Source organism: Thunnus albacares, chromosome 7 (genome assembly GCF_914725855.1).
Source record: "Thunnus albacares chromosome 7, fThuAlb1.1, whole genome shotgun sequence".
Taxonomy (NCBI): Eukaryota; Metazoa; Chordata; class Actinopteri; order Scombriformes; family Scombridae; genus Thunnus; species Thunnus albacares.
This window is the reverse complement of record NC_058112.1, coordinates 4218226-4231504: the sequence shown is the minus strand read 5'-3', so window position 1 is coordinate 4231504 and position 13279 is coordinate 4218226. Positions and strand designations below refer to the sequence as shown.

Sequence of the window (13279 nt, the reverse complement as noted above, 5' to 3'; positions counted from 1 at the left end):
ATTTTGTCAACATTTTAAGTGCATAACAACATAAACTTAAGAGCAGGAGAAGACATAGCCCCACTATGTCTTCTATGAATCTATGAATAAGATTCCATAAGGAGGTCTGACACTTGAAGTAACGCCTGATCCAATTAATTTTGAAGGTGTCGGATTTAGTGTGGTGAAGTCCAGAACATTAAGGCCACCTTTTACCATGCTCGCTCATTAAATTGATCTTTTCAGGTTTTTGCAGCCAGTGCTTGGTCCGCTGTGTCAGCTGACTATGACGTCATCACGCCAACCGAGACACTGCGTCGAACACAGGAAGTTGAATTATCAGCTGATCCAGCTGGCTGTTGTTGATGCCTGAAGTTGCCGTTGTTTGGACACTGTGTCGCTCTTTATCTGCTCCTGACATTGAAGACACAGAGAAAGGGACACGGTGGGCATTTACATGCTGACGGGCTTATGAGTAACAAGGGAAGCGAGGACTTTGAATCAGCGCACTAGCGGCAGAAGAGCTAACGTTAGCTCCAACCGTCCGCTCAAGGGAAGAAAGAAAAACAGGCTTTCTTTGTTTATGTCGTGCCAGTCTGAACCGCAAAATTCATTTTCTTTGTCTTGAATTTAGGGATATTTGTCTCTTCATACACGTTATTTATATTTATACTTCATTGCCATTACGTGAAGGGCAGCTAGCCCGTGAGCTAACGTTAGCCCAGATAGCGCAAATAAACAGTCTTGTTGTCAAAGCTTTGATGCTTTTCGTAACCGCCCGACAGCGACAGATAACGAGAGCTAACAGTCAGAATAGTCGGGTTTGGAGACATTATTTTCGTGCCTCTGTATTTTTTTAACCGTTTGTCACTGGACTAGATGGTCTGTTTGGAAACACAGGACACAACACTAGCCAAACAAGCTGATGGTCAGTCTGTAATATTGAAGCCTGTTGGAGACGTCTCTGGCTGTTGAAGAAGATTGTCCTCTCTGTCTGTTTATTCTAGACTTTGCATTGATTGTATTCGGGTTGTTGTTGTTTTTTTTATCCGTATCGATTTCTAAACCACACGAACAAGCAATAGTTTGACTGACAGCTGGCCTTGTGCGGTTTAAGTTTGCTGGCAGGTTGCGTAATTTGTTTGTGTGCAAGCTTGTCAGCCTTTGCAGAGGAACTTGTTATTTAAAACGTATGTATCTTAGTGAGCGTTAAGTGTTCAGCCTTAGGTGCCGCTGTGGATATCATTTTATATGTTTAATACATCTTATCATTCTACTTTGGTACCGTTTTAACGTCAACAATATATGACATGTGATCAAGTGGACACTTTTTACTGTAACCCATAGACTGAGTGGCTGCTTAATGATCACACTCATGAATTTGGTGGCTTTAGAGAAATAAGTGTTTTGCTGTAGAGTTATGAATTAAAGTAGCTGTCTGAAACTGTTGTGAGACAGTGCTGTGATCAGGGAGAGACAAGCGGAGAGAGACAGAGAGAGGGTCTCTCAGAGGGTCCCATTGTGTCTTGAGGTGAGGCGAGCTGCCCCCCACTACTTGCCAATGCTGGATCTGGAGGTGGTGCCTGAGAGATCACTAGGAAATGAGCAATGGGAATTCGCCTTAGGTAGGTATCACAACACACGTGCAAATACTGCTTAAAAATAGACTAAGAGTAATTGATTCATCTAAAATGCACACACATTGCATGTTCATGTTATTGTTTTTACTGTTGAGGGCTAAGGCTATACAAGAAATACAGTTGCTTCCCCTGATTTGTGTGTGTGTGGGGGCGCATGTCTGTGTGTTTTCAGGGATGCCATTGGCCCAGGCCATCTCTATTCTGCAGAAACACTGCCGCATCATCAAAAATGTCCAGGTGCTATACAGTGAACAGGTAAGATGGCCAAATGTCTCTCTCACTCTCACTCGCTCACTCACTCACCCACTCACACGCACACATACAAAATGTGAATCAGCTTGTACAAGTTTCATGTGACTGTTTTTCTGTGTGCAGTAATTCCAGCTGTTTTACAACCCGCCAATATTTGTATTAAGTTTTTAGTTAGATTATATTAGTAACAAGAAATGTCAGAACAGAAATGCCAAAGATTTGATATTGATCAAAATATTTATTCATGACTAAACTCCATCAGAATTACAAAAAGCATCCTTAGGTGCCATTTAAACTCAGTTAATCTGTTGTCTCAGCATTGTGCAGGTGTATTTTGATCAGATTGGATTGACAGTGGCCTCGCAACATAAGCAAAGAACTTCACCACTGTCATCACGTTCTGATTTAAATGTTGCTGAATCCTGATTGATGTACCAAAATGCGTGACATCACCTTTTTCTTGCCCACTTCACACCAGTGAGGAGAGCGCTGACAAAAACAAGAATCTCTCATGTGAAATAACCAAAACTGTTAACTAATTTAGTATAAAATGTTCATGCTGGACCCTTGTGCTCATAACAAGAAGCAGATTGTGAACATAGGTTTTCAGGGCCTTTAAAAAATTAAGTGATCTTAATAAAAAAAAAAGTTGTTTATGTTGTGTGTGTGTGTGTGTGTGTGTGTGTGTGTGTGTGTGTGTGTAAAAATAGATATGAGCTATATTAGCCTGTGTGATGTTTTTTAAAACCCTAAAATACTGGCCTCAAAAATCAAGTATGTGCGTGAGGGCATGTCCTCATGTCTCTCTGTTAATGAATTTGTTTATCTCCCCTCCAGACGCCACTCAGCCATGACCTCATACTGAACTTGACTCAGGATGGGATTAAACTGCTGTTTGATGCCACAAATCAGAGACTCAAGGTGAAAATGTGTTGATTTTATGGGGGTTAGTGAAACAGAACCAGTGATGTGTGCACACTGAGACTCAAGCTGGAAGACCAGATTTAATGTATTTGTACTGCCATCCCCCTAAAGGAGTCTCTAAAGACATTACCTCTTAATATAAGGCTAAATCTGGATATGACAAGTATACAATACTTAAATCAGAATAGGATTTCTAACAACTGTTATTTGGAGTTCCACACTGGATATCAGCAAAAGAGAGCTGTGGTATTTCTCCAGTTAGCAGCTTACCACAGTTGCAAAATTTGCCCCCATTTCTAGATAATTGGCAAAGATACTGGCCTCCCTTCCCTTGACCTCCTTGTGTAATCACATTTAACTCACCATTTGTCTTGTACCTGCTTAACTCTTTTCATCTGTCTGTTGTGACAGGTGATTGAAGTGTATGACCTGAGCAAAGTCAAGTTGAAATACTGGTGAGTAGAAATATATTTGCAAAATGAAGATAAAGGTTATACAAACCCGTTGAGTAACACCTGATCTCACCAGGATGAAAACCATGTATGGCTTTAATCTACAGGCACTAATCTGTATAATGCCTATTGTATGTACTGTATACACTGTACATTTTTATGTTGCCACGGAGACCACTTTCATCTCCAAGCCATAGCTCCTCGTAGATGGGCATACAGTTACTACTTACATATTAATAATGGAGCAGGTCTGCATTAAGGTGCATTAATGTTTACTCTGTGTGCATGTTTTCACTGAAATCCATTTCACATCGCTGACAATAGCTTCTCAAGTAATGCCTGTGTGAATGTTAATAGAGTTAACACTGACTGTGTGTGTGTGTGTGTGTGTGTGTGTGTGTGCGTGTGTGCGTGTGTGTGTGTGTGTGTGCGTGCGCGCGTGCGTGTGTTGCGTTTCAGTGGAGTCCATTTTAACTCTCAGGCCATTGCCCCCACAATTGAGCAAATAGACCAGTCATTTGGAGCTACGCACCCTGGAGGTACACACACACACACACACACACACACACACACGTAGGATGTTTTCTCATTAAAAACACCATGAAATAGAAAACAGAGGTAACATAGACACACTTGTACTCCTCTTACAGTGTAAAACTCGGTGTCGTATGTGTACTCGCATGCAGAAACTCGCCTTTAATCTCACTTGTATATTTTATGAAGTCTCTTCCTCCTCCCCTCTCGCCGCCCAGTTTACAATGCAGCAGAGCAGTTGTTCCATCTCAACTTCCGAGGACTGTCCTTCTCCTTCCAACTGGACTCATGGAACGAAGCTCCAAAATACGAGGTGAGAACGTTTCGATCGATTTGCTCGTCAGCCACTTCAAAAAGGGCTGAGTGGTTGTTTCTTTACCTCCGTGAGGAATCAGGGCAGCCTTGTGATTTAGGTAATTACCCTTCATGTAGACAGTCTGAGGTCAAGCCTCATGTTTGCCTAATAAGTGATGATAAGGGATGTGATTTGTTATCTTATTTTGAACAAAGAGCTCTCATTAATCTAACAGGAGGTGACTGCATGCATGCTTTTGTCTGAAACACTGTAAAGAACTTTAATAGATCTCAAAATGCACAAATTCTGTTGAGATGTCAAAGAAACATTACAGTGTTATGTAATCAGTAAAAAAATCGGACTGCAGTAGGGAGTTCAGGGACTCGGGTTAGCTCAGGCAACATGCGTTCATAATTGATTTCTCCAAGACAAAGTGGGCACCCAGCAGCCATCAATACAGACATTCAAGACAAGATGACAATATGGTCAAATTATGACACAGTCTGCAAACTGCACGTTTATACTTCCAGATACATTTGTAGCTTTGTGTTTGGACTGCTGTTCGTATGATTAGTCAGACCTCCTTGTGGATGTCTGCACCGTACAGCTGTGATGTCAGGGGTGATTCGTGTTATGAACCAGCTGCTCTGCCGTCTGCTCCGTTCTGCAGTCTGCTACTGTGAAAGCGCAAATCATGCAGTGATGTTTTTACTACTCCCTTTCAGATGTTTAGTTCACCTCAGCTGACTTCACACACCATTGACAAGTTTCATGCAGCTTATCACATCTTTTTGCTTTATCCATTTGGCCTGGGTTCAACATACTGCTCCGACATATCTCTGATATGATAATAACTGCATTGTGTATTTCCAAAACCTTCCAACGTGCCCCGAGCTGCATGTTGAGTTGGTTGAATGGTTTTGTTTGGTTCACTGAAGCAGCAGCAGCTTGTGCTTGCTCGTAGCTTATTGTTGTCTCCATATGCGAACATGGTAGCTTCTGCTGATGGTTACAGTTGAAATATTTGCATTTTGTTTTCAAAAGTTCAACATTCAGCTGTAGTTTCCTGTTTATCATGAGGTAAAGATAACAGACGGATGTGTCTAGGTTTCTGTGAGTTGAGTGTTTTTGGTAAAGCTGACTCAGAGTACTGACAATAAATAAAAACACTCCAGGGTTTATATTTCATTATGTTCAGAACTTATTCAGACCCTTTTGTCTTTTCCACATTTTGTTAATATCAGTAAATCTATACAATGCCACATAATTACAGAAGGAAACATCTTGTGAACTTGGAATTTGTAACATTCAGTTTGAGTATAAAATTCAGACTAAATGGTACAATTTATAATCTCATACACTACAGAGTTAGTTGCTTAAGTCATTTCTACAAATGGTGGTTACTGATTTTTTTTAAAAAATATTTTCAGCTAAAACATAAATTCAATTAATGCTGAAAATGTTAACACACCATAAAATTCTGAAAACGTGTTAAAAATGCAGCCTTTTTGCATCTCACCTGCTTATGTATCTGAGTAAATGTTTTCCTCTGGATTGAACATGGTGGTAGCAACTTGGAAATAAAACAAAAAATCATCCCAAAAGTGAAGTTACAACTGCTGACTCATAATGAATTCTGATTGGATATCGGACCTTTCCAGATTAAAGGTTCCTACCTCACAGAGATCCAAGTTGTATTAAAACACAGAATCATCAATCAGCATTTTTCTCCCACTGAAACGTCAGTATTAAGTCAGTCAGTGAGTTATAAGACACTTAACTTCTCTGTGCTTTTATCATATTTAATCATATCTTTCTGTGCTTGAGAAATGTTTGTTGTGCATTGTGTTTTTGATGTGTACGTGCACACGCAAACACACCAGTCCTGTACTACTCCCAGTTGTTTTGCCTTGGCAGCCTAACTTTGCCATGGGTTTGGCCTCCCTGCAGATTCCGCACGGCGCTATGGTCAAGAGGATGCACATCTACACTGGCAACAACCTGCAAGAAACAAGGTAACAAACATGCTGTGCCTCTACCAAGGCTGCAAAATGCTCAGAGTTTATTATTTTAATGATAGAAAACGTTAGATTTTAATCTCCATTGGAATTTGCTAACATGTGCCACATGTATCTTGTAAGTAACAAACAAAGGGGACCGTAACATATTATTTCTGCAAGTGGCAGCATGTAGGTATACCAGACTCTATAAGAAGAACAAACAGTTAAACGCAAACCATATTGAGAGCAGCAGATGCTCATTGTTTACTGGCTATTAATTTAGTGTGTTTTTTACATGTCAATCAGTAAGTACAATTTTAATATTAATGCTCCCATGTGGCCAGATAAAACCACATTACATTAGGTTATTATTTTGACAGTTCCACATGTAACAAACTAAAAAATGTGTCAAGGACAACAACAAAAAGAAACAATACAGAAACAATAAGAAACACAAAATTAAAACCTCAGATATAATAACAAACAACTGACACACACCCTCTTCTCTCTGTCTTCAGAGCTCCGGCGATGCCCTTAGCTTGTTTCCTTGGTAACATCTATGCAGAATGCGTGGATGTCCTGAGAGATCGTGCAGGGCCTCTGGGGCTCAAACTCCGCCTCCTCACTGCTGGTAACATATGTCTGTGTGTCTGTGTGTGTGTGTGTGTGTGTGTGCGCCTCTAGAGGGATGTGTGACTTCCATGTTTATAGCGAGACTTGAAAGTATTTTTCCTCACATCTACATTTTGATTAACAGGGTGTGGGTTTTCATCTCCTGCCTCCAGACTTTCCATAACAATTGTACCAGGATTTGTAATTCTGCTGGAGAGTTGAAGTAAAAACAGGAAATCCAAACCAAATATTTTTAAATTGCAAAATTTGCCTGTCATCACTGCAAACTAATATCTCAATATTTAACTTCTTTTTTTTTTTTTAAATTGTGAAACTCTAACAAGGACAAACACAGACTTGGCTGCTGGTACCCAGCTGGACCATGTGTATCTACAGTAGCTGCTCACTGTTCTCTGAACTGCTGTTTGTCATTTTCTTGTCATTTTGCAGGTTGTGGTCCTGGTGGGATGACTGATGCTAAAGTGAGATCCCTAGAGAGAAGCATCTACTTTGGAGATTCCTGTCAGGATGTACTGGGTGCTCTGGGCTCACCACATAAAGTCTTCTACAAGTCTGAGGACAAGGTGGGAGAACTCTTTTTCATTCACTTTACTTGTTGTTGTTGGAATTACTTGTATTGCTTTTACTCAGCTCTGTTCTGATCTACATCCTATCCTGTGACAGCTCGATTTCACCCTCCTGGGGTTCTTTGGTTTTTAAACCAAACTAATTTAGTCCGTTACCTACTGACACGCTACATTTTACATGCTAGGTGCTAGCCTTCTTCTCAGTAGTTAGGTTTCACCTCTTCAATGCGCCTTCACAAGAAATCATAAAGTACAACACATTCAGCCCTAATTGTCTAAAAATAAAGTAATCATAAATAGCACTGACAGTTTAATAAATTACTAAATATTCTCTGAACCTCTGTATAACTTTCTAGTGTCTTTCAGATTGTTGTTTTGGTTGTTACGGTTGGTTGTTAAAGAACCTGAGCTAAAACAAGAGTGAATATTGGACATACATTTGTCATGTGGCCAGAAACACAACTCCACATAAACGTTAATGCTTCTCCATATCTGTCGAACATTGCAGATTCCCCATTAATCGTGGGGAAAACATGTATCGTCATTTATAAGTCTTCGTGTGTTCTGGTTTATTTTAGATGAAGATCCACTCTCCGTCACCTCACAAGCAGGTTCCTTCAAAATGTAACGACTACTTCTTCAACTACTTCACCCTCGGAGTGGTACGTAAGCTCAGTCTGGGCTTGTGTGTGTAGAAGTTTGTATACTATTGTGTCAGTGTTTTTTAACATGATTGTATGCATACAGTAATTTTTTCAGAGATTTTATGTTGAATGTTATTTGTACATGTAAGTGTGCCTGTTTTTGAATTTGCAAACCATCTTGGAAAGTCTAGGTTAGAGGAAGTAATTGACTCAGGCCCTGTCCGCACTTATCATTCTTGTTTTAAAATGCATAACTCTTGCTACGTTTACGCTTAGTGTCCACACTACTCCAGCATTTTCAAACCCCTGAAACGGAGACTTGAAAACAATGACGTAGACCGGCCTGGTTCTACATGGATGCAAAAGCATGCATTGCACCCTCAGTTGAAATTTGAATAATAAATGCCAAGCACAGAGGTGCATGGGCTGTGTGGCGTCTCTATGCACACCTATTTTGGTTCATTTGTGTGCAGCAGCAAAACGTGAAGGTGAATATAGATCAGAGAGTGTGGTGATTATGAAATACTCTCTCAGCCAGTCACATTACTGCTCTCATAGCTCTGAAACAGTTGAAACAGAAAGCTTTTCTTCAGGAAATGTCTGGATGGTTCAGAGTGTCACAACATGAACACACATCACCACAAATCTACACCCAAAGACAGATGGAGTAGTTTTTTCATCAATTAGTTACTATACTAACAATAGAAATAAAAAATACAGAAATTGATTTGGTGAAGCTGTTTATGTAATTATGTCGGACCGACTCTATTTCAGCAATAAATCTTATGTATCACACCTCGTACACAGTCACATAGTTTAGTAATTAATGTTACACAACAGCGTTTGCATTTCAGTGTGTTTCAACAATAAAACATGAGACACTACTTTGCAGAAAAGAAAGTTAGAAAAGAGGCTGATGAGCCCTGCTAACCCGACAACTCCATCATAAAAAAAAAAAGAAGCAGATTATCAAGTTATAATTGACCGGTGTGATTTGTGTAGAGGTGTGTGTGGTTATACTGTAGCAGCCTGGTGTCATCAGGTGATTTAATGAAGGTAAACACAGTGAATAGTCGTGCGTAACAGCACTGCGCTTCTCAGAGGCTGCAGATTTATCAACATATCAGTTCTGCTGACTTTAGATGCTGCAGGGATTTAATGAACTGAAGGAGAAGCTTTTCATACAGTATAAAGCAGCTGTGGACAGCAGATACTATAAGAATCACCAACATTCATTTATAGATCAATGCAGACTGATTTACTGACTTTCCTGCTCGTTTATCAGTGTTTACACTGGCATGCACATGCCCAGTGTACGTGAATGGTCATGTGATATTTTTTTACCATCAACTGACAGAGGAAGGATATTATCAAGGTTGTTGTTTCACAACTCAGCCAAAGTGTGTACAGATTTGTGCTTTTTTTTTCTGTGAGAGAGTTGTATCTGTGACAATCCCTGTAATGCATGTGTGTGCTGATCAGGTGAGTTGTTGGAAGTGAAGTGTGTGAGTGTAGCAGTTGGCAGTATAGTCTCAAGTAAGCTTCAGGGAAGTATTTATTACAGGACTGTTGTATTGCAATACAGAGTACAAGGGTTTCTGTTTTTCTGGTCACTTCATAGAAATGATAAGTAACAAAATATCTTCTGAGTTGGTGTTTTTTGGACCAAATCTTTGTCAGATATAGGTCTGTCTTTAGTCTGTGTCTGTCTGTCAGCCGGATTTTGATTTTAAAAGATTTTTAGCCAGTGACCTTTTGGGTCGCTATCTTAATTCCCCAGAGCTGTTTGGACAATCTGGGCTGGAGAGTAAAGAAGATGTACTCATGTGTCCCTCAGCAGCCACTGTTTAGATCTGAAGCTTGAGCTCCTAACTGTGTATTTGCTTCATGCTCAGCTGGTAATACCTCATATTAATGGCTGTGGCGTTGTCACCCTCCCTCTATCTGCATTTACTCTCCCACTGTTTACAGTAGATAGGACTGCAGTTGCATTTTCTTATTTTTCAGGATATCCTGTTTGACTCGACAACTCACCTGGTTAAGAAGTTTGTCCTCCATACCAACTACCCTGGACATTACAACTTCAATATGTAAATATCTTGCTGTCTGGTCACTTGTTTCTGTATGTCTTTCTGTCTTTATGATTCTTTTCTCAACATCTGTCTTTCTCCATCGTAGTTGATAATACTGAATCATCTATGTGTAATTATTTACATCCAGATCAGATGTTATTTTATAAAATTAGACCTAATTTCTCTGTAGCATTTCTGTTTTGTTTAATTTTCTATGCTTCTGATTATGTTCTTTTCCCTCATCGCAGATATCATCGATGTGACTTTAAGATTCCACTAGTCATCAAAAAAGGTGAGACACTTTTCAGTCACAAATCTATCTCATGGAGAATGATCCTTTCTTGTCACCTTAAATAATGTGATGTTTTTTGTTTTTTTTAATCCTACAAAATAATGTCTATTTCTCCATTTTTGCCTCTGCACTGTCAGATGGAGCTGATTCTCAGACAGAGGACTGCATATTAACCACCTACAGCAAGGTCAGTCATAGACAGGATTTAAAGATCTTTTCACAGAGATCAGTGTTTTGTTGTACATTCACAAGGTGGTGCTGTGGTAGGGCTGTATTGATCTAACATGGTCTCCTGGCCGAGTGTCTTTATCAGTGAGTAACACTGGACTCTGTGCCTCCTTGGGGAGATGACTTTCCAGCTGTTTTTCTCTGGTTTTTGTCTTGCTTGGTTGGTTTTTTTTGAAGGAATATAAAAATTAAGGGAAAAATACATCTGACAGACCAATCATTTCCCGTAATGGTTATCACTATTTCCAAAACCTGGTCTCTGCATCACTAGAAAAGAAGATAAGAAAGAACCTTATTAATCCTGAATGAAATTCTTGTGTCATCAACATACTCGATTCAACAGAAACAAAGCGTAGAGAAAGACATTTCTTAGTAAGATCTAAATACAATTTACAATGAATAAAAATAAAATAAAGATGAAAATAAAATAAAAATAGAATAAAATATTTGCACAGTGCAGCTATAGACATGGATGTGACAGTGCAAAATAGAACAATGTACGTATTTGTCAGTGATGGGTTGAAAGTGACAGTCTATCTTAATATGAAATGATAGAATGATGGCCACAGTACTGATAGCAGAAGCAGAACAGATGGGGTGAAGATACTGCTTCCTCTACAGATATTGCACTCAAAGTAGATAATTAATTATTGCACATGTTCGGTTTAAGCCCATAGAATGTTACATGACGAAATTTTACATGTTATTGTCCTTACTGAAAGGGTTTTTAGGTTTATTGTCAATGTATACTCCCAGGTACGTGTAATCCTCAACCACCTCAACATCAGTCCCCTTGATGGCGACAGGGGTGTCCTCTGCTTCCTGAAGTCCACGACCAGCTCTTTGGTCTTTGTGATGTTAAGCTGTAGGTGGCCCACAGCCCACAATAGCCGAGTCATCAGATAATTTCTGCAGATGACACGACTTTGATCTGTACCTAGTCAGAGTTACAGAGGGTGAAGAGGAAGGGAGATAAGACAGTATCCTGTGGGGCTCCAGTGCTGCTCAGTAAGGTGTCCAAGGAGCAGTTCTGAATCCAGACATACTGTGGACGGCCTGTGAGGTAGTTGGTTATCGAGGCCATGAGTGGTGTGTCCACCTGCAATTCAATCAATTCAAGTCAATTAGCTTATTCCCCAGTAATGATGGTCTGATGATGTTGAAAACACTGGAGAAGTCAAAAAAGGTGGGCAGGGGTGTTGGTGCAGACGGGAGAGGGAAGGGCAGAGGTGTCAAACCTATTAAAGGGGTTCAGGTTGTTGGCCCTGTTCACAGCCCCCTCTGTCATTGTGTCCCTCTTTTGTTTGTGGTCTGTGATGGCTCTCATCCCATTCCACATCTCCCTGGTGTTATTCTATTTGAGTTTCCTCTCCAGTCTATTCCTGTAGCAGTCCTTTCCCTCTGCAAGCTTGATTTTTAAGCTTCCTCTGTACCAGTCTTAACTCTTCCCTACCACCACTCCTGAAAGCTCTCTCTTCCAGTCAAGTTTGGTCTTAATCTCCTTGGACACTCACAGTTTGTTGTTGGGGAAACAGTGTATAGTTTTAGTAAGGACCATAGTGTCCACACAGAAGTGAATATATGATGTAATGCAGTCTGTCAGGTCGTCAATATTTTCTCCATGGGGACTGCAGAGCACTTCCCAGTCTCAGTTGCCTCAAAACGTCCCTGCAGAGTCTCCTCAGCCTCTGTGAAGACCCTTTGTTTCCATCTGGTTGTGCAAGCACACAATGCCCTAAACAATGCAGTTTTCACTCTTAAACCATTTTGCAATGTTTTATAAGCAGTTTTATAAGGAGTAATTAAAGCAACTAATTGTTATATCATTCGAGGTCCAGATGTTGTATTTTGCTATATCACTAAATTAGCCCCAGACCTGTATTTGGCAACTCTTCAGTTTTGGTGAAGTAGGATGATATGACTTCTTTCTTTTATACTCTAGCTACAGTCAATCTCTGATGTTGCAACAGAGGAATATAAATATAAGTCTTGTGATATCACTTTTATATCCCAGTTTTGCTTCAAGAAAATCTTTATTGAGATGATGGCTGGGTTTAGTGAAAACAGGATACAGAATTTGAATCAACTGTTGGTCTTGTAATTTATTCAGTGTTGGCAGTGGATAAACAAGCCTTTGTACCCACTGCCACAAAAGTTGTCTCTTAAATTGTCTTTTAACTTTTTGTGTTTCACTGTCAGTGGGATCAGATTCAGGAACTGCTGGGTCACCCAATGGAAAAACCTGTTGTGCTCCACAGGTAAAGAAATGCACAATATCTTGCATACACAGATAATGTCGATCACATTACTACATTTCTATTTTAAGATGATTTAAGAGCATATTTCAGTGTTGCCGCTGGTTTACAAATGCAACATTAGAGCTGCAAACTGGATGTTTTTTACATTAACCAAATATGTGTCCACTGACAATCAGATGTATGTGTTTAACAGGTCCTCGTCAGCCAATAACACCAACCCGTTTGGCTCTACCTTCTGCTTTGGACTGCAGAGGATGATCTTTGAGGTCAGAATACGTTCTATCTTTGTAGATTTAACTGATAGGAGTGTTTACAATATGTGTTAAGTTATAGATGGCAAACTGCACACTGGTTTACACACATTTTTAATTTGTATGTAATCGGTGTTACAGGACTAAAATTACAGATAAGCTTTAAAACTAATTCTGTTTGAAAAGGAGTTCTGGTAGTTTTGTTTAGTCTACTTGAGACTGTTATTAATAGAGATAGTTTGGAATATTTTCATATGTG

The 13279-nt window shown here is 39.7% G+C and overlaps 1 protein-coding gene across 2 annotated transcripts in view; it reads left to right on the top strand.

Annotated features, from left to right (window-relative positions):
• The first annotated feature begins 289 nt into the window (after window positions 1-289).
• phaf1 (phagosome assembly factor 1) overlaps window positions 290-13279 on the top strand; it is an 18493-nt gene continuing 5503 nt past the window's right edge. Inside the window, exons 1-16 of one of the 2 annotated variants that reach the window (XM_044356046.1) lie at window positions 290-424; window positions 1438-1604; window positions 1792-1874; window positions 2709-2792; window positions 3207-3250; window positions 3707-3786; window positions 4000-4094; window positions 6027-6091; window positions 6595-6707; window positions 7139-7272; window positions 7854-7937; window positions 9927-10009; window positions 10240-10283; window positions 10421-10470; window positions 12711-12769; window positions 12963-13035. In XM_044356046.1, coding sequence (XP_044211981.1) covers window positions 345-424; window positions 1438-1604; window positions 1792-1874; window positions 2709-2792; window positions 3207-3250; window positions 3707-3786; window positions 4000-4094; window positions 6027-6091; window positions 6595-6707; window positions 7139-7272; window positions 7854-7937; window positions 9927-10009; window positions 10240-10283; window positions 10421-10470; window positions 12711-12769; window positions 12963-13035 — 1338 coding nt within the window. In that variant the 5' untranslated portion in view covers window positions 290-344. Of the gene's footprint in view, window positions 425-1437; window positions 1605-1791; window positions 1875-2708; window positions 2793-3206; window positions 3251-3706; window positions 3787-3999; window positions 4095-5993; window positions 6092-6594; window positions 6708-7138; window positions 7273-7853; window positions 7938-9926; window positions 10010-10239; window positions 10284-10420; window positions 10471-12710; window positions 12770-12962; window positions 13036-13279 lie in introns of both variants that reach the window. The other variant, XM_044356045.1, reaches the window with a different exon arrangement.